Genomic DNA, 19,682 nt, shown 5'->3' with positions numbered 1-19,682 from the left:
CAAGATGTTAGCCATGACCAGATACATCATTGTTAAATACAGTTGATGAGACTCTTGGGGATAAACTATGTGTTATGAATGAACTGGGTGCCCTGGCAAGGAAAATATAGAGACTCTTGGGGATAAACTATGTTTTATGAATGAACTGGGTGCCCTGGCAAGGAAAATATAAGCACAAGTACTCCAAAGAAAACATCCCAGACATTTTGTAATCACAATTTGTGAACAAGTGTAGGGGTGAAATGCAAAGAGATACACCTATAGAAAGAATTTCTAAAACCTAGCACTGAAGAAAAGCTGAATTATTCAGTAAAAAAAAATCCTGGTGATAATATTGGTGATAAAGTAACTTGATGAGTCTTGGCTTTGAAACAGTTGTAAAAAGATCAGAGGAAAGCAAGCAACCGAGTAGCAAGTACAACTCATTTGCTTTGCATTGAATATATTTATCATTTTACCCAACTGTGTTTGTTTATCAGTAGACTCTATGAATTATTTATGTTACTTACAGGATTTGTAAGATCTGTCAGGGAATACAAACCCAAAGCAGAATCTCTAGGGACGTACATTGGAATTACAGTCCTAAGATCTTCTCTGATGAAGAATTGAAAGCATATTAGAAGACATGGATCTCACTGAGGAGAGAATTCTACATATTCTGCTACCAGTATCAGCCAATGTTCCTTATTGATGGCTATCATGTTCATTAAATTAGTTGGATTCCTCTGTGCATATTTGAGGTGAAATGTGTTTACTAAGAAGAATCCTATGCATTATCAACATAACACAAAATTCTTTTTTAATTGAAAGAAAAGTTTCCTCGTGTGCTAACTTTTCCATCAAAATTCACCTGAGCCAGATTTTCATCTAAAAGGATTATCTTAACTAGGATTTTAGGTTGAAGTTTCTCATTTAGACTGCTACAGAGGAACTTCCTAATTCTATCCAAAGGAGAGCATCTGGAATAGAGAGAGGGATTCACAATATAATTCCAATAAATGTTGACTGAATAGGTTCAAGGTGCTTATATAAGTCAGAACACAAAACAACAACAACAAAAAATCAGTATTTTTGCATTGTATGGATAGATTGCAATAAAAATCTAAATATTTGCAGTGTAGGAAATCTAATAATTGCATGTGCTGTGGCCTCACATATTTGCTGCATTCTGGAAATAGAGGACTCAAAGAGCATATATAAATGTGAAAGTATTTATGAAAAAATAGATAAGAATATCTAAATTTGAAGGAAATTTATGGACATATTTTAACATCTTTATCTACTCAATTTGGAAAACATTCATTTCCTACTTATACTCTCTAAGAATTTTCTTAGAAAAAAGGAGCACCTTCATTTTGAAGCACTTAAGTCCCAACTCTTTGTTCTTGGGCTAAAATCAAATCTATGTGGCATATTGGTAAAATTGTGCCCAAACTTAACAAGTATTAATTACCTTTAATCACTAACAAGATAAGCTAAATATGTGATGGGCATGATTATGGCTGATAATGTAGCCTACACTTTATCTTATTAAAATGTGTTACATAAAAATGTGATGATTTTACCTACAACCATAACATCCTCAGAAGACAGTGACTTGGAATGCAAAAAGAGTTAATGATAAACAGCATGAATTAATAAGTGAAAGTAAAGTAAAGAAAATGTGTCTGAATTTCAAGGAAAGGAAAAGGAGTTACTATATCTGAATGAAGTTGATTGAGTCTTGTAGAATGGAGTTAATGAGTATGTGCACAGTATCTTTGGAATCCAAAGATATAGGTTTAATTTAATAGGTTTAATTGAATGAATGGTTAATTGAATGAATGCCCTAAATTGAATGTCAAAAAGTAGGAAGTTGTGCCATCTAGGTTATTACGGGTATGAATGAAAGCAAGAATCCATACATTGGCAATGTTGCCTATTGTGCTACAATGAATGCTGATAATTGAAGAATTAAAAATATCATTTGGGAACGGTTATGCAACATCCAGGATTAATGGCAGTCTAATATGCTGTTAACTGATGTGAATGGATGAGTGGGAACATGCTGAGAGAATGCAGAAAAAAAGTGATTAGACCATTGAGATCTTGCTTAGAAAAAGATCTGTTAATTTTATTTGAAATTATTTTAATCATAAGCACATCCATTTATACACCTGAAAAGGCATGAAAGAAAAAAAAAGGCTGATCTTATTGTTTGGGATGACAACTTGTGAGTATTAATGAAGGATACAGGAGTAAGAAGAGGATCTCAGGGACCACCAACTCATAATTTTAGATCCCAGGGACCACTAACCGGTTCTGTGGGCATGGCCTAATTTGTGGGTATGGCTTGGTGGTCGTGTGACTGGCTGGGCATGGCTTGTATATAAATATTTATATAAATATTGAATTTTTTATAAAAAAGAGCAACTTTTACCCTAAATCAGGCAAAGCAGGCAGGCAGATTGAGTTGCTCACAGAATCACAGATTTATTCAGATATCTATCTGCCATTGGCTAACTCAGTCTGTTACATGAAACTTGCTTGCAAGCAAACTCATAAAATTAACTCACAACACACCATGCATGTAAATATTGAATTTTTTATTAAAAAAAAGAGCAACTTTTACCCAAAATCAGGCAAAGCAGGCAGATTGACTTGCTCACAGAATCATTCAGTGATCTATCTATCTGCCATTGGCTAGCTTAGTCTCTCAAATTTGCTTGTCGTAATTTGCTTGCAAGCAAACCTTCAGTCCTAAGGGAGGTTCAGCTGTGCTGAGCTGAAGATCTAAAGGCTAGCTAGAAAGCAAGAAATTCAACCATTTCCTGCTTCCTAGCTAAATCTCCTGGCACAGCAGAACAGATGATGGTTGGAAAAAGGAAAAATAGCAATTTATCAGGCAAGCTTACCGGGTAAGGAGTGAGTGGGCAGGGAGGGTTCCCGCAGGCCATGTGGGCCGCACATCCTTGTGTTTCCGAGCAGCCTGGATTAATTGCTTTGTGGGGGTGCTCTGGGGCTGAGATTTCTCTGCAGCCCACCAAAATTTTCTCACGGCCCACCGGTTGGCGACCACTGCTATAGAGTACAGCGTGAGGAAAAAATTGATGAAAAGGAAGTCACAAGTGCTGTAAGAATATTGAAAAATGATTAGGCCGAATGGTGTAATTTGAGAAATATTAAAATATGATTTGGTTATGGAGTATCTGTATGACTTGGTTAAAATATGTTTGAAGGCTGTATTCACTCCTGACATTTGGAATATATCTCTCTTATATAAAAGGAAAGGTAGCAAGAGTGAATCAAAAATCATAGTAATGTTGATGTGTTAAGTGTGCTTGGGAATATGTTTGACATGTTTGATTAAAAGGGCACAAGATTGGACAATGCACAAAAGAAGTGCAGTGTGGCTTTATGCAGATAACAGATAATCAGAGTTGGAAGGGACCTTGTAGGTCATCTAGTCTAACCCCCCACCCAAGCAGGAGACCCTACACCATTTCTGACAAATGGCAGTCCAATCTCCTTGAAAGTCTCAAGTGATGCCAAGGAGTTTAAAAGGCATAGTTTTGTTAATCAGCAGATCACTGAGAAATATTTGAGTGTGAGAAAGCAGGTTTATTACACATTTGTTGATTTTCAGACTTGAATTACAGAACGTTTTGTGTCATCTGGAGTTGAAGGTTGTTTCTAATTATAAGAGTAGTATATCAATGTCATCTTATAGGCCTCTGTAGATATCTGATCTTATCGGACTCTGTTTCGGTACCTGCCTCTGGAACAACATCCTTTCAGAAATGTAGCCCCCACACTATTGTCTCTTATGCAGGCTTTAAAAACCTGACTCTTTTCTCAGGTGTTGGGCCCATGGAAGGATGGTTTTGCATTGTAGAAGTCAGATCTTAAAGGTATATTAGTTGGGAATGTGAATGTTCCTGTCCTTTTGTATACAGCAGATACCATTTTGTCAATCGAGATAAATTATATCATGCCGTGCAAAGTATGGTTCTGAAAATTAATACATCACAGTCCAAAGTATTCGTGTTTGATGTGGAACATTGAGAGAACAATGACAAGTCATGCATATGGTTTTTACAAAACCCAAAGCAATTAGATGAATTTGTGTGTCAAAAATTTACAAAAAAAATGGGGAAGTGAGCAAAGAAGTTTTGAAATATGTAAATGATGATAGAAAAATTTGTAGAACAAGATGGCTGTAAATATGTTTCTGTGTGATTTGTTACAGGAAGTAAGGGTTGGGTATTTCAAGAGAAACAATAAAATAAGGTGAATGTAGTAGGAACAGTGTACTCAAGAAGTGTTTGTGGTCAAGCAAGAAAGAAAAGTCCAAGATTCTATGCTCAGTTGATGAATGAATGTGGATTTGATAAAAAAATAAATGACCCATATCATAGAAGTACAGTTTAATCATATAGAGAAAATGAAAGAGGGCTGAATTGCAGAACAAGTATATAACAGGAGAGTAAGTGGAATAGAAAGAGAGAAGACTTGGAGAATGTTATGGTTCAATAAATTTGATATGGTATTGGGAAAGGGAGTGGTTGAGAACAAAAGTCAGTGGCTGATGATACAGTATATAAACATAGTGATTATAATGACATTTTGCAGGGATAGGAAGATACGGAGATGTATTATGAATGAAATTGATGGAAACTAGATTTAACGTTTTATTTTATTTTTTTCTTCATGCCTACATTTCTTTGACTTTTTGTTTCTTATTCCTTCTTTGCACTTTGCGTGTGATTGCTTATCCCAGAAGGGAATAGTGGAATTGGAACTCAGGTAGGCATTTATGAATCAATTTAAATCAAAGTTAACATATACTGCAATAGGAAATCTTGGTTTATTGGACTGTAGAGAAGCTTCAATATGATTGTTCCTATATATACAGTCTTTTCATTTCATTGTATATTTATCTACAATTTGTGCTTAAGTATTTTGGAGCTATATTTCTGCAAACATATTTTTCCCCAAGTTCCTGCTCTAGGATAGCCAATGTATGCATGATTTGTCTTTGGAAGTGAGCCCTACTGTATATCTTCGAGGGCAGTGATGGCAAACTTTTTTGTTGTTTGCCAAAAGCGCGTGCACGATAGCACTTGCGTGTGCATGCCAGCACCCCCAATGCAACGCGCCCTGCCCCCCCTGCACATGCACGCAGAACAACACCCCCTGCCGTTCCCTTACCTGCACTGCGCATGCGTGCGCATCCCAGCTGATTTTTGGGCTGTTTGAGGCCTTTTTCGGCCTCCCAGAGGCTCGAAGGAAGCCTCTGCAGCTTTTGGAGGCCGAAAAACAGGCCTGTTTCGTTACTTCCAGTATTTCCAGAAATACAGGAAGTGATAAAACGGGCCTGTTTTTCGGCTTCCAAAGGCTGCAGAGGCTTCCCTCGAGCCTCTGGGAGGCCGAAAAAGGCCTCAAAACGGACCAAAAATCAGCTGGGAGGTGTGCGCATGCGCAGTGCAGGTAAGTTTGGCTAGAGCTCGCGTGCCCACACGCATGGCTCTGCGTGTCACCTGTGGCGCGCATGCCATAGGTTCGCCATCACGGTTCTAGAGCTTATTCTCTTGCTAGCAAGACAGATGCCTTCAAGTTTTGTACCATTTCAAGATCTCTGCAATTTCTTCTAAAGTTGTTGGAAAGCTTAGAAGGTTTTAGATCAGCCTTCTTCAAGTGGTGCCCTGAAGATGTATTGGGTCTATAAATCTCATCATCCTCATCCAAGGCTGCACTGAGGAAGATTAGGGTTCTAGTGTAAAATCTATGGAGAGTGCCAGATTGTGAGCTGCTGCAAAGTTTTTATGCTAGAATATTATGTAAAATTCTAGAATATGCTTGAATGATCAAAGGCCCTGGTTGATGGCCAGAGTTCTGAACTGCAGTTGTATATACCTGAGTTATTGCTTGGAAGAAACAGCTTAAAGCAGTGAGAAAGTTATGTGGGCAGTTTTTAGATCATGAAGATTCAGTTGAAAGGAATGAAAGAAAGCATATGGTCTTAGAGGGGTTGACCTGGACTACAAACAAGACCTGAATGGTGAATCCTATCCATTGTGAATTCTCAATATTATATATGATTTAATTTGTTTGGTTCCTTCCCTAGTCATATACTATTATTGCCACCGTATATTTAACACAAGTTTCTCATTCTCATTTTGTTTTGCTTTTTTTTTTTTTTTTACTTTATGGTTTTCTTTGCAGACAACTCGTGGTGAATTTGACTCCAGTGAGTATGAAGTTAGAAGACGCTATCAGGACTTTCTTTGGTTGAAAGGAAGACTCGAAGAAGCGCATCCGACACTTATTATTCCTGTAAGACTTTTTATTGACTTGCATAGAAAGTTGGGTTCCAGCAAGGAGATAGAGCGCTAAATTTAGCAATGGCAGACTACCAGAGAACAGAGTTTGAGGGCTGTTTCCCTATTGCGTTCATTATAATGAGGCAAGCCTAGCTTTTGTAAAGTGAATGATGGAATCATGCCGTTTTATTCCAATCATTTTCTGAATCTTGCCCCCAAATCAGATGAAGTTGCTAAAGTCAAAATGTGGATATGTTAACAAAGATTTCTCTCTACCCACCTTCTCTGTTACTTTTGTGCCGATAAAGAAAGAGTTGTGAGTCATTCCATTTTAAAGCATAGTGTGCATAGAAATTGTATTTTTAGAGTTGCGGTTTGGGTATATATGCATTAATGCACCTTAATTAGTTTCATTCTTCCACTTCTTCCTTTATTTAGCCATTGCCTGAAAAATTCATAATGAAAGGAGTTGTGGAACGATTTAATGAAGAATTCATTGAAACAAGAAGGAAAGCTTTGCATAAGTTTTTAAACCGGATTGCTGATCATCCTACTTTAACTTTTAATGAGGACTTCAAAATTTTCCTTACTGCACAAGCAGAGGTAATGAAACCTTCAGATATTTTTCTGATACAATAGGAGCTGCCATGTCTAAGCAAAATAGGATACAAATTGGGTTAAGGTAAGTTTTTTTTACTGTGGTCCCAGACACATACCTCATGCAAATGAATTCATTAGCCTAAAGACAACAACACTGAAACCTTTTATATGTTGATACAAAAATCTTTGAGTCAGACATGAAGAAAATGAAACCATTAAACATACATAAATTACATAATGCAAAACAACTGTTTCACTCTGATTTCTTAGCTAGCATTAATTTTTATTAACCAAAACACCCATATTTTATTTTATTTTATTACTGAGTTGTTTTTTCCAAGTTTATATATAGTACTAGCTCAGTGATGGCGAACCTTTTTGGCACTGAGTGCCCAAACTGGAACACGCATGTGTGCACCAGAACACCAGAAACCAAAAACCAGCTGGCTGGTGTGCATGTGCACGCCAGCCAGCTGGTCTTCGTTTGCGCCGGAGCACTGGAAACCTGAAGAATAACTGGCCAGCGTGCGCATGTGTGCCGACCAGCTGGTCTTCAGGTTTCCAGCGCATGCAAATACCATTTGGCCGGTGTGCATGCGCAAGCTGGAAACCAGAAGATCAGCTGGTGATGGCTCACGTGCCCACGGAGAGGGCTCTGCGTGCCACTTCTGGCATGCATGCCATAGGTTTGCCATTACGGGACTAGCTCTATACCCGTGCTTCGCTATGAAACTATGTAATCAGGCTTAGTTTTGGGGGAGGAAAATAAGGGGAAAAAATCATGCCTCTGCCTACCAATATCCATCGGTATTCATCTGGCTAGCATCCTGTCAGTGTGTGAGAGAGTTGAGGGCTGTTTGGAAACTGAAGCAGTCTTTGCTGTGTGAGCAAGGAGTCTGGGTGTAGCTAAGCTCAACTGTACTAAAGTTGCTTGCTACTCAAAAACTGAAACTCCTCTGCTTGTGTTTTGCATTTGGAACAGATTTCTTTTCAGGTGGGGAGGGGGAGTAGAACTCCTTAGCATCAGAGTGTGTTAATAATAATATACGAAATGCTAATGCTCTGATGGTCATTTCAAAAAATCCTTTCTTAGTGAGCACCTAGAAGCCAAGAGGAACATACGTGCCAAATTTCAAGTTTGTGGGCTTTACGGTTCTGGAGATTTTGTGATGATGCATGAGTCGTATTTCGCTTTTTTATATATATAGATGGTGCTAACTAGGAAACCCATCCCACTAAGAGCTGCCCAAATACTCTTCTTGCAAAGATCTTCCCTTTAGTTTTTTCCTTCTCACTTTCTTCTTTCTCCTTGACTGGTAGAATCCATTTTGTTTTTTACTTAGATTTTTAACCTGCCTTTTCTTTCATATACAGGTAGTCTTCGACTAACAAGAGTTAATTTAGTGACCATTCGCAGTTACAACAGCACTGAAAAAAGTGGCTTATAACCATTTTTCACACTTATGACCTTTGCAGTATCCCCATGGTTACGTGATCAAAATTCAGGCGCTTGACAACTGACTCATACTTACGATGGTTGCAGAGCCCTGGTATCATGTGATCACCTTTTGTGACCTAACAAGCAAAAATGAAGGGGGAAGCCAGATTCATTTAATAACCATTTGCTAACTTAACAACTGCAAAGATTCATTTAACAACTGTGGCATGAAAGGTCATAAAATGGAGCAAATCTCTCACTTAGCAACATAAATTTTAGGCTCAATTGTAGTCGTAGGTCGAGGACTACCTGTATACTTTCAGGGGGTGAAATTACCAATATTGCTTCTTCCTTCTATTTTCCCCACAACAAACAACTCTGAGATATGAATTGAACTGAGTGACCGTAAGTCACCCAACTGACCTTCATAGCTGAAGGAAGACTGGAAATCACCGTTTCATGGTTTCTATGCCAGCACCTTCACCGCTACACCAAATTGACCCTCTTTCCTCCCTTGTTGCTATTTTCCCCTCCTGGCCTATATTCTCACAAGGGGTTGGCCAGAAGCTTAATACAGTCAAAATGGAAAACAGTGGCTGTGTTTACATGTAACACGAAGGCAGGTTATGGCATTAGAGTCATGAGCTGCATTTATGCACTCAGCTTTCAGTGTAGTTTCAGGTATTGCTATTGCCAACGGTGATGGCGAACCTTTTTCTTGTGGTGTGCCAAAAGTGCGCGCGTGCCAGTACCCACAATGTAATGCACCCCCCTGTGCATGCGCGTGCAACACCCCCCCTGCTGCTCCCCTTATCTGACTGCGCATGCACACGCCTCCCAGATGATTTTTGGCCGGTTTGAGGTCTTTTTTGGCCTCCCAGAGGCTCTGTGTCATATGCATAATTATGTATTTATTTATATTTTTGTCATGTTTATGTAGTGTATATTTGGAGGTGGTGACCCTTTGAGAGCTGTATGCAACAGAATTTCTGTTTTAATGTATGCCGATTACTGTACTTTTAAAGTGACAAAGTTATTCAAAGTTGGTGAAGCACATAGGCCTGCTATGTGTGACCTCCGTATTGTTTGAGATTGTGCTAGGGGTTTTGCTGTGGAGGTGGGCTTTCATTCCATTAAATTGATTGTACAATAAGAGCCATTGGTCCATCTTGAAATTGGATTTCCTCCTTTAATTTTTAGGAACTTTCATCTCACCGGAAGCAGGGCCCTGGCTTACTTAGCCGAATGGGACAAACAGTCAAGGCAGTGGCTTCATCGATGCGTGGCAGTGCTGTGAAAAACCGCCCGGAAATATTTACAGAAATGAGTGATTACGTGGACGTGTTTAACCAGAAAATCAATCTATTGAACAAAATCTCCCACCGAGTTTACAAAGAAAGAAAAGGTTAGTGAAGGAGGGAGAGGGGGGAAGGCAAAATTAATCCTGGGATATAGGTTGGCCATGTTTCCCCCTGCCAAATTTTAGAACTTTATAGCAAAACAAGTTATAAACCTATAGCTTTTTTTTCCCCACCATTCGGTGCACTTCACAAATGGAAAATCACAAGGAATACTTTTTCTCTGTGAAATAATTCCTGCAGGACCATTGGATTTTAACAGCTTTGACACTGACATCTTAAAAATGGAAGAAGTTAGCAGCTGCTCCTGTAAGTCCTGAACTTGTGTGTAAGGATGGAAGTTAGGATCACCCTTTTCCAAGGAACTGTTTTGAACAGCGCTGTATGGAGATGGGCAGAAACTGGTTGGTGTCATTTTCAGATAATTTCTACCCTGCCACCAAAGGTGCTACTTAACCGTCATAGCAGCTATTTGCTGTCCCAGGCAGATACATCTCTCACACCAATTCATCTAATGCCCATTCGCCTGGCTACTTGGCTAATCACTCAGAGCTTTTTTTAAAAAAAAGAAAGAAAGAAAGAAAAGAAAGAAAGAAAGAAAGAAAGAAAAGGAGATTGTCAGCTCCAGTGGGGAGAGCAATTAAGAATATGGGTGATATTTTCAGAAAGATACATGGCCAACTGCATGGATTAACTTGGCCTTGTTTTCCAATCTGTTTCCCAAGCCGCTGAATGTTAAAATCCATCGATATAATTTTTCTCCCTAAAAGGACAACATTTAAGAGGATTGCAGCTTGGGGAAAAAAGAATTGGCTTTTCTTTCGTTATGTGTTGTAGCCCCCAGAAAAATCCACCCACCTACCAGATTGCTTTTTAGATTACAGGTTTCAGATTTAAAATTTTAGGCTGGTGCCAGTAAAAGGAAGTTTCCTAAAGAAAAATGCTGTATTTGTGTGAGTAAACAAGGGAGCAGGTGGATTTTCAGCACAGAAATGAAGCAGAAGATGCTTAATTTTCTCTTCCCTTAACACTGAGATCCCCTAAATATAAGCCCAATTCCTTACATGGTAATTAAGCTTAGGGAGAAAAAAACACAGTTTCTAATGATGCCAAATGGATAGTATTTTCAATTCTTAATTGCCAGGAAGAGGGTTGTTGCCTTGTAGTTATATCCACATGCATGTAGCAATTATATACATTGCCTTCAGCTTGTGAATAAAAAGCCAATATATACAACTAAAGAATAAGTAAAGTAAATTTTAAGAAGGAAAATATTGAGAGCAATGTATAAGAAGTTTTTCCAGAGGTGACCTTGCATTTTGTCCATGGTCAAAGGCACAGTGTCCTTTAAAAAAAAAAAAGCTTTTTTTGTTAAAAAATTAACAGATGGTTCAGGACTACTGTATCATTAAAAGCCATCCCTCTCAGGAAAAGCATTTTACTAGGCTCAGAGCAATAATCGTGCCAATGGTTTAACAAGAAAAAGTTGTTTTCTGAATTCTGAGCTGTGGAGAAATCTGTGGCACAGAGGCACACTCACAGTGTAAGGACTTGGCAATCAGCCTTGTCAATCCTGGAAAAGGAGAGGGGAAATAGTGCCAGGAGGTTGTTATGGAAGCCAATATGAAATACAAAAAGCCAATCCAGGAGTTCCGTAGGATCTTAAGGGCAAATTAACAGGTTTATCAGTGCATACATTTTTTTTGTGAGCAAGTTTTTATTTTGGGTACATGAATGATGTTAAATGTTCTGTCTGCATACCCTTAATATAGCTCCTTTAAATAATTTTTTATCATTTATATACTGTTTTTCAGATTTTTTAAAAGTGCTTCAGGCACAATATTTTAATAATTCTTAAATGGATTTTATATAGCAATTCAAATTCTGGGCTACTAGCATTTCTATAGTTCATAATACATTTTGAATGCAAAAGCAAAAGATTTTTTTTAAATGTAAAGCTGACTTAAACTTGCATCCATATGTTTAATTATCCTTAAATGGAAATCTGTTGCTAACTGATGTTTTGGTAAGATGGCCCTAAATTTCTTAATTCATTCATTCAATTTACGCTGCCTGGTGGCAACTCTAGGTGGCTTAGAATCATTATAAATCAATAGAAATGTTAAAACAATAAATAGTGACATTAAATTAGTTAAAATAGACAAAGATGGGAAGAAAGGGAGAAAGATGCAGGTAATCTTCACTTAATGACCAAAATTAGGACTGGAACTCTGTTGCTAAGCAGTGCAGTTGTTGAGTGAAACATCCTGTGACTGTACCAGACTTACAACAACTGTTTAGCTGTAGTCATTAAGCAAACTATCCAGGTCATTAAGTGAGACATTTTGTGATCATAATTTGTGATTTTACTACCAACTTTTCCATTAACTTTACTTGCTGTGAAGCCCACAAATGGTGATCACATGATTACAGACGGCTGTGACATTAATAAATGCGTACCAATTGTGAAGTGTCTACATCACAGTTTCCTGACCCTGGGTCACTGTGATAGTTGTAAGTTTGAGGACCTGTCATAAAGATACTTTGTCATCACCAATGTAACTTCAAACATTTGCTAAACAAGACAGTTGTTAACCTGTACCTGTCTCTACTATTGAACTCTGATTCCACATGAAGAGCCGTGGTGGCACAGAGGTTAGAATGCAGTACTGCCAGGTACTTCTGCTCGCTGCCGGCTGTCAACAGTTCAATTCTGACCTGCTCAAGGTTGACTCAGCCTTCCATCCTTCCGAGGTCGGTAAAATGAGAACTCAGATTGTTGGGAGCAACAGGCTGACTCTGTAAACTGCTTAGCTGTAAAGCAGTATATAAGTCTAAGTGCCATTGCTACTGCTATATGCCAGAATTTCAGATTATAGTGCAGATAGCCTTGACGTACGAACACAATTGAGCCCAAAATTTCTATCGTGAGTGAGACATTTGTTAAGTGAGCTTTGCCCCATTTAACAACCTTTCTTGCCACCGTTGTTAGGTGAATTAATGCAGTTGATAAGTGAGTAACCTGGCTGTTAAGTGAATCTGGCTTCCCTGTTGAGTTTACTTGTCAAAAGGTTGTAAAAGTTGGTCACATGACCTGGGGACTCAAGTATGGCCCTAAGCATGAGCCAGTTGCCAAGCACCTGAATTTTGATCACATGACGATGATCATGGGGATGCTACAAAGGTGGTGACTCTGAAAAATGGTCATATGTTTTTTCAGTGCCGTTGTCATGTTGAATGGTCATTAAAAGAACTGTTGTAAGTTCTGTATTCTTCAGAAAGAGCTTCTGTTTAAAGCACTGTTTATTTATGATAATTGCTTGGGAGATTGTTTATGAAGTCCTGAGTGTATTTCCCCCCCCCCCTCTTTTTTCCAAGACTATTTTAATGAAATGAAGGAATTTGGTCCAATTCACACACTCTGGTCTGCTTCGGAAGAAGATCTGGAAGATACATTAAAAGGAATGGCTACAGGCATTGACCAGTGTTGCAAAGCTGCAGACAAATGGAGGGCGGCTCTGTCCGAAAGCTTTTTCCCTGTTATAAATGAATATTTGCTTTATAATGAAATATTGATGGTAAGTTGGGTTGGAAGCTCTTAAACAGCTCAGTTTCCTCTGATGTCATTGATGCAATGGATGTTCTCATGAGTTGCTGGTTGCTTTCTTAGTCGGGCTAATAGTGCAGCCCTGCAGGAAAGGGTTATGTTGTATTTTATTTTCCTGCATGATGCCTGTGTACCTTCCTGCAAAATACACCTTTTTCTTCTCTTAACTATACATGATGTACGGATCCCTAGAGAGAAAATGGCAAGAAGGCGAGAAAGAGCCATTATTATAAAGCTAGTTAGTTTGGCGGAGGTGTGTGATGACCCGGGGCATGGCACAAAAGGAACAAAGTCACAAAAGTAGGTAAAGTCCCTTTAATACCTCCAACTTGGCCCCCAATGTCCAGTTATCTTCGGCTGGAGAAAAACCTCTCCCAAGAACAGTCTTTAAAGGGAAGAAATTCAGTCGGAACCCAAAGTACATATAAATTATAAATAAAAACCAACACAAACCACGCTGCAGTAATTAATGAGACAGGGCGGGATAACGAGTTGCAGACTTCAAAAGATAACAAAACACACACAGTTGGGAGGACGCCAGAACCCAGATAAGACTTGACAAACAAAGATAATTCACGCTTTGCTTCCAGCAAGGTGATGTGCGCAAACGCCCTTTTTAAATCCTGTTTTCCCAGCTGCAGCTGATGAAGGGAATCAAGGCCCTTTTCTCCCACGTAACTCACATTGCTCCCTTTTCCATTCCTGAGTGCCCTAGGATGAAGAGGGGGTGGCCCTGGGTCTTCCTCTGAATGCCCAGCCGGACTGTGCCGTTCCCCAGTTTCTTCCACAGCCACCGGAACCACACTCCCACTCCCTGTCAGCTGCTCAACCTCCCCCTCGGAATCAGATTCCAAAGGGCATGACAAGGTGTATCAATGATTGTTTTGCAAGTAGCAAGGATTGTTTTAACAATAGAATATTATAAGTTTCCAGAGTATATAAGTCTTCACATTTGAACTCCCTTCTGCATGAGATGGCTGGGTAACTATGTTTGAAAAGACGAAATTCCATTTGAATTGAGGGACATTTTAACTCACAGAAAGAATATCTCTAGACATTTGTAGTTTCAAAGTACGTTATAAACAATGTTGGGATTCAAATAATTTAACAACTGTTTCGCCCAGGATCAGATTGGCTGTCATGGGAGGTGTGGCCCTACCCCATCCTCCGGCTCTGCCGCACATGCGGGACGAGCCTCCCACGATTGCCAACCTGACCCTGGGCAAACCGGTTGTTAAATTACCTCCACCCCCACCCCCACCCACTATTAAAGTGGATCCTGGGCGCTGCACTGCAATGGAGAAATGGGAAACGTAGCGGCCAGCATGAGGGAAGAAGGAAGAGCAGGGAGAAAAAAGAGGGAAAGTGGCCTTCTCCTTCCCTCACAGCGGCCACTCCGTTGTCCGTTTCTCCATTTCAGCGCAGCACCCAGGATCCACTTTGATAGTGGGGGATGGGGGTGGAGGGGATGTAATTTTTAACAACTGGTTTGCTTGAGCCGGTGCAAACCGGCTGAATCCCACCACTGGTTATAAACCTACTTTTGTATGGGTCTCTACAAGGAATGCAGTTTTTCATAGTTCCTCAGTTCAGTGAGAAATAAGTAAAAGAAATCCAGATGGAAAGACTCCATAGCAGATTTTTTAAAAAGTCTACAGTGGCTCAGTATCCCTCCTACTCCCAGACCTGGGGAAGTAGGTAGTGTTTCAGCAACTTTCTGAGTATCATTTGGTGGGAACAGCCGTATGGATCTCTGATGGGATGCTCTTCCATGGTGGGCAACATGACAGAAAGTAAATAACATACAGGATAAGCAGCAGCTATTGGAGATACGGTGGTCCTTCAAATACAGGGTCCTTCAGGCCCTGTGTGATACACTTGAAAAATTTGTTTAATACATACTGACAGAAGTATTACTATTGCCCTGGTTCAGCTGTCGTGTGCATGGTGACTTAGTTCAGCAAATAGAAATGACCATGTTTAGGAGACATTTTCAGTTGACATTTAGATAATGCAATAAAATTCCTTCACCCAAATAGTTCTCCTAATGAAGACTGCAGATGCCTATTGAGATTAGGAGAGTCAGACAGGAAGAGGCATGCAAATTACAGAGGTTGAATTTGGGTCATATTCTGTATGGCTTCTACTACAGGATGGAGGACAGGTGGGCAAACCAAGGGGAACAGCAGAATGTCAGTAGTTTCAATAGGACTTTACAAAAAGAGCCACCTTATGGAGGAGACTTGGTGGAAACCATCTCGGGATGAGTTGAACAAGGTCCAAAGAAACATCTGTGTGGCCCATTAGAATTAAATTTGATGGGACCCCTACCTTGTGCCAGGTTGTCTGATTAATTGCAGGGAATGTGAGATGAGAAATTAAAGGATGTTATTGCATTTGTTAGACCCTTAAACTCCCCCTCAGCCACACAATTAGGCTGCATTTGGTGCAGGCAGGGGGTGGCTCATCCTTCCATTAACACAGCTTCTCAGTTTCATTTCTTTTCCATTCTATTCTGTTGACAGCTGCAAGGCTTGCATTCAGCTGTAGGTTCTCATAGTGGGGAGCAGGCAGTAGCACTCATTTAATAAATGTCATTTTTCCTTCAGAAGGAAGGGGGGGGGGAAAGCACAGCTCTTTATGGACCCACTTGTACCAATGCGACAATAAAGCTTTTAGCCTCTCCTATCAAGCAGACAGAAAATGACATCCAGGAAAGCTCAGAAACTTAGTGTTACATATAAGAGAGTTGTGGACCCCAAACCTCTTTCTTCCCCATTTTGACTCTAACACAAGCCAAGAGTTCTCAGGATTACTTGTTGAAAATTTCTGATGCATTTATTTCTGTTATTTCATATTTCAGGGTGTTCTGAAAAGAAGGGACCAGATCCAAGCAGAACTGGATTCCAAAATGGATGCTATGTATAATAAAAAGGCTGAAAATGGCCTGGTAAGCAGTTGAAAATAAAATGGCAAATTTTTATTGCTATAATCAAATCTAGATTATACCACAGGTTATTGTCACTTTCCCCTATGTGTTATATTCCCATTGTGCTCTTTATGAGCTACTCAAGGCTGCTATCCTTTTGGCAGATTTGTAGGTACATGAAGAAAGTCAACCTTGAATGTTGCCCTACGAGTACAAAAAGCTGTACAGAGACAGAATGTGGAGTTGAGTAATGTACGTGTTCTGAAAAAGCAGTTGGCAGAGTCCTCAGCCCACACTCTGGATTGCTTTGGAGGAAGATGGAAGACCATCTGTTAAATATTCCTCTGCCCACAACATTCTCTGTACTGATAAAATGTGCAGTTATAGGATAGGATTGGCTTAGTCCCTGTCACAAGGCACCCACAGAAAGGGCTGCTGCTGTCAAAATGATAAAAACAGCATCATGTTTCAAGCTTTTACAACGATTTGGTGCATCATCCAACATTGCAGTGTATATTAACAAAAGAGTTGGGGACATCATAATATTGCTGAAATCAGTTTAACCCCTTACAAGCCTCCACTCCGAATTGTAAGTATGAGAATTTGTTGAGGCATGCTACATGATGCTAGATTTCTCAATGATAATGCCAGGCAGTCCTTGACTTATGGTCTTTTAAGAATCTTTTCCAGTCACAGGAGCTCAGAAAGGGTGTTTTACAATAAAGTTGCAGGAAGGTTGAAAGCTGCTGCCACCTGCTGAAGGATTTTCACTCCTCTCCGTGCACCAGAGTGTGGGGGAAAGTCAGGCTGAAAAAAACAAAAGCTCAGGTCTTCAGGATCCATTTTGTTTCTCCAGCCCAGCATGGGAGTTCCTTTCTCCCCACTTGTCAGAACAGACAAGAGGAAGCAATGTTTCACATAGCAAATTAATGTATAGGTTTTTTACCCTAAGACCATGATGACGAACCTATGGCACGCAGAGCCACTTCTGCCGGCACGCAAGAGGTCGCCCGGAAGAGCTCCACTGTGCATGCGCATGTGTGCCCCGCCAGCCAGCTGATTGTCGAGTATCTGCTGCACATGTGCAGGGAGATGCATGCGGGGTAGATATGCACGCATGCGCAGAGCTGTATGATGCAGGGGGGTCGTGTGTGCATGCACAGAGGCACGCAGTGCGCATGCAGGGGCTCATGCATGTGCAGGGGCGGAGGGAGTCACGCATGCATTGCATCATGGGTGCAGGGACGCAAATGGACTTTTGGCACACAACGTGGAAAAGGTCAGCCATCACTGCCCTAAGATATGGTGATAGCTACTACCTTGATTGAAAAGTTTTGAAAAGGAGGTCTAATAAATTCTTAGCTGACAGGTCTAGGAAGGGCTGTTGGGCTTAAAGTCTCAATTGAATTTCTAGTTTCTGGACAGAGCATATATCTGACAAGGCAAAAATAACTCATCAACAACTATAAAGGATCCAAATGACAGTTTGATTGATCCAAAGTTTGCAGACGATAGTAAGTCTCTTGCATATAGAAGTGCCAAGAGACACAAGGTCACATAGATCTTATTAAGGAAGTTGATGAAAGATAGTTCAAGCATTCCCACGTACATTCATTTGATTGATGAATTCTTTTAGAAGGCTGGCCAACTCCATAACATCCTGGTTATCATACAATATTAACAGTACTAGAAAAAAAAGGGGGGGAGGCAAGAAAAATGTAGGTACTGAAAAAGAAAGTAATTAGTTCAAAGGAAATTATTTTTCTGTATGTGGTTTTTTTTTCTCATTTTTACCAGATATAGTGAGAATTGCTTTACAACTTATATGAAAACCAAGGGAGATACAGGTATCTCTCATGGTATGAAAACATTTCTGGAAAGAAAACATAGCAATTTGTGATGACCAAGCTGAGCTAGGGCCTTCAATGTTATTCTAAAACGTGGACCTAGCCAGAAAAAACAAGAAAATACAGCAGCAAATGTCTTTGAACTTTGCCCTACCTCGAGGCATGGACTTTGTATTTATTAGCCACTAACAGCTCAGATTGCCATAATAAAAAGAAAAATCCGTTCTGAAGGATCTTACAGGAGAGGCACAGAGGAAAGCATTTAAGAATTTAAAAGAAAAATGCAGCAATATATTACTATAGTTATATACATTGAAACAAATACTAATACCCAAAATTGATAAGCTCAATTTGGACAATTAATGTAAAGCAGATACAAAAAAAGAAACTATTTTTTGATCATAAACATGTTATTTCAGGATCAGTTGTCATCTAAGCTTTTTGCTTAGATTAATTTGCTTAGATTAATTTTGCTCAATTAATCTGGTAATTAAAGACATAAGGATAGTTAAGTATAATTGAAATTCCTAACTGGCAAACTATAACCAAAACCTAAGTTATATAACAGGGCCGCAGTGCCTCATGTGGTTAGGATCCACTTCAGCAGTTCGAAACCCAAGAGAAGCTGCATGATGGAATGAGCTCCTAACAGTTTGAAAGCATCTAGCCCTGTTTTGTCACTTCCTGTTTTTCCCAAAAAAACAGAAGTGACAAAACGGGGCTACATTTTGGCCTGCAAAGCTTGTAGAAGCCTGCAGAAGCCTTCTTCTAGCCTTTGGGAGGCCAAAAAAGGCCTCAAACCAGACGAAAATCAGCTGTGAGATGTGCACATGTGCAGTGCGGTAAGTTTGCCTGCAGCTCGCGTGCCGGCACAAATGGGTCTGCGTGCCAACTGTGGCACCCGCGCCATAGGTTCATCATCACAGACCTAAGCTAAGTCAATGGGAAAGCCAGATTCACTTAACAACGGGGTTACTAACATCAGTTGCAGTGATTCACTTAACAACTGTGGCAAGAAGATCTTAAAATGGGGCAAAACTCAACAAATGTCTCACTTAACAACAGAAATTTTGGTCTCAATTATGGTTGTAAGTCGAGGACTACCTGTAGAAGATGATGCTTCTCTCCATATTGCATATGAGAAGTTTGCAGCCCCTTACAAGATAAAAGATGTGGAGATGGGAATATACTTTTATTGATCCCTCCATTCTGAATCTTCCCCTTTCCCTTACTTAGACTGCTCTCTGGTTGGTCTTTATGAATTCTACACAACTGTCCAGTTGAGTTCACCTCTGAAAACTGAGACCTAGAAATCAAGTTGACAGTGAATGACACGGCCCCAAATTTTATTTGAAGAGCATTTGTGCAAAACAAACAGAATTGCAAAGATGAAAATGCATTGTCTTTGAATTGGACGTAAAATCGACCCTATGGAGAGTACAACTATGATTTCTAACAAAGCAGTTCTGATTAGAGTTGTCATGGAAGAAATGCAATAGCTGTATTCTTGAAGTCTATAATATGGGTTTATTTTCAGGATACCCCTTTTAGGATCTTTTGTCTGCTGTCTACTTTCTTTCTTTCTTTATACTTGCAAAGTA

General features: G+C 39.7%; 1 protein-coding gene across 1 annotated transcript in view; it reads left to right on the top strand.

Moving 5' to 3' along the window:
* Positions 1-19,682, top strand: part of SNX7 (sorting nexin 7) — a 60,897-nt gene that overhangs the window by 21,393 nt on the left and 19,822 nt on the right. Inside the window, exons 3-7 of the mRNA XM_026674088.2 lie at positions 6,205-6,315; positions 6,741-6,905; positions 9,541-9,745; positions 13,077-13,276; positions 16,169-16,255. Coding sequence (XP_026529873.1) covers positions 6,205-6,315; positions 6,741-6,905; positions 9,541-9,745; positions 13,077-13,276; positions 16,169-16,255 — 768 coding nt within the window. The remainder of the gene's footprint in view (positions 1-6,204; positions 6,316-6,740; positions 6,906-9,540; positions 9,746-13,076; positions 13,277-16,168; positions 16,256-19,682) is intronic.

The sequence above is a fragment of the Notechis scutatus genome, chromosome 3 (assembly GCF_049901735.1).
Source record: "Notechis scutatus isolate UNSWTSFEM ecotype Mainland chromosome 3, rNotScu1.2, whole genome shotgun sequence".
NCBI lineage: Eukaryota > Metazoa > Chordata > Lepidosauria > Squamata > Elapidae > Notechis > Notechis scutatus.
The sequence above is the reverse complement of the archived record's forward strand: the minus strand, read 5'-3'. Positions and strand labels throughout refer to the sequence as shown.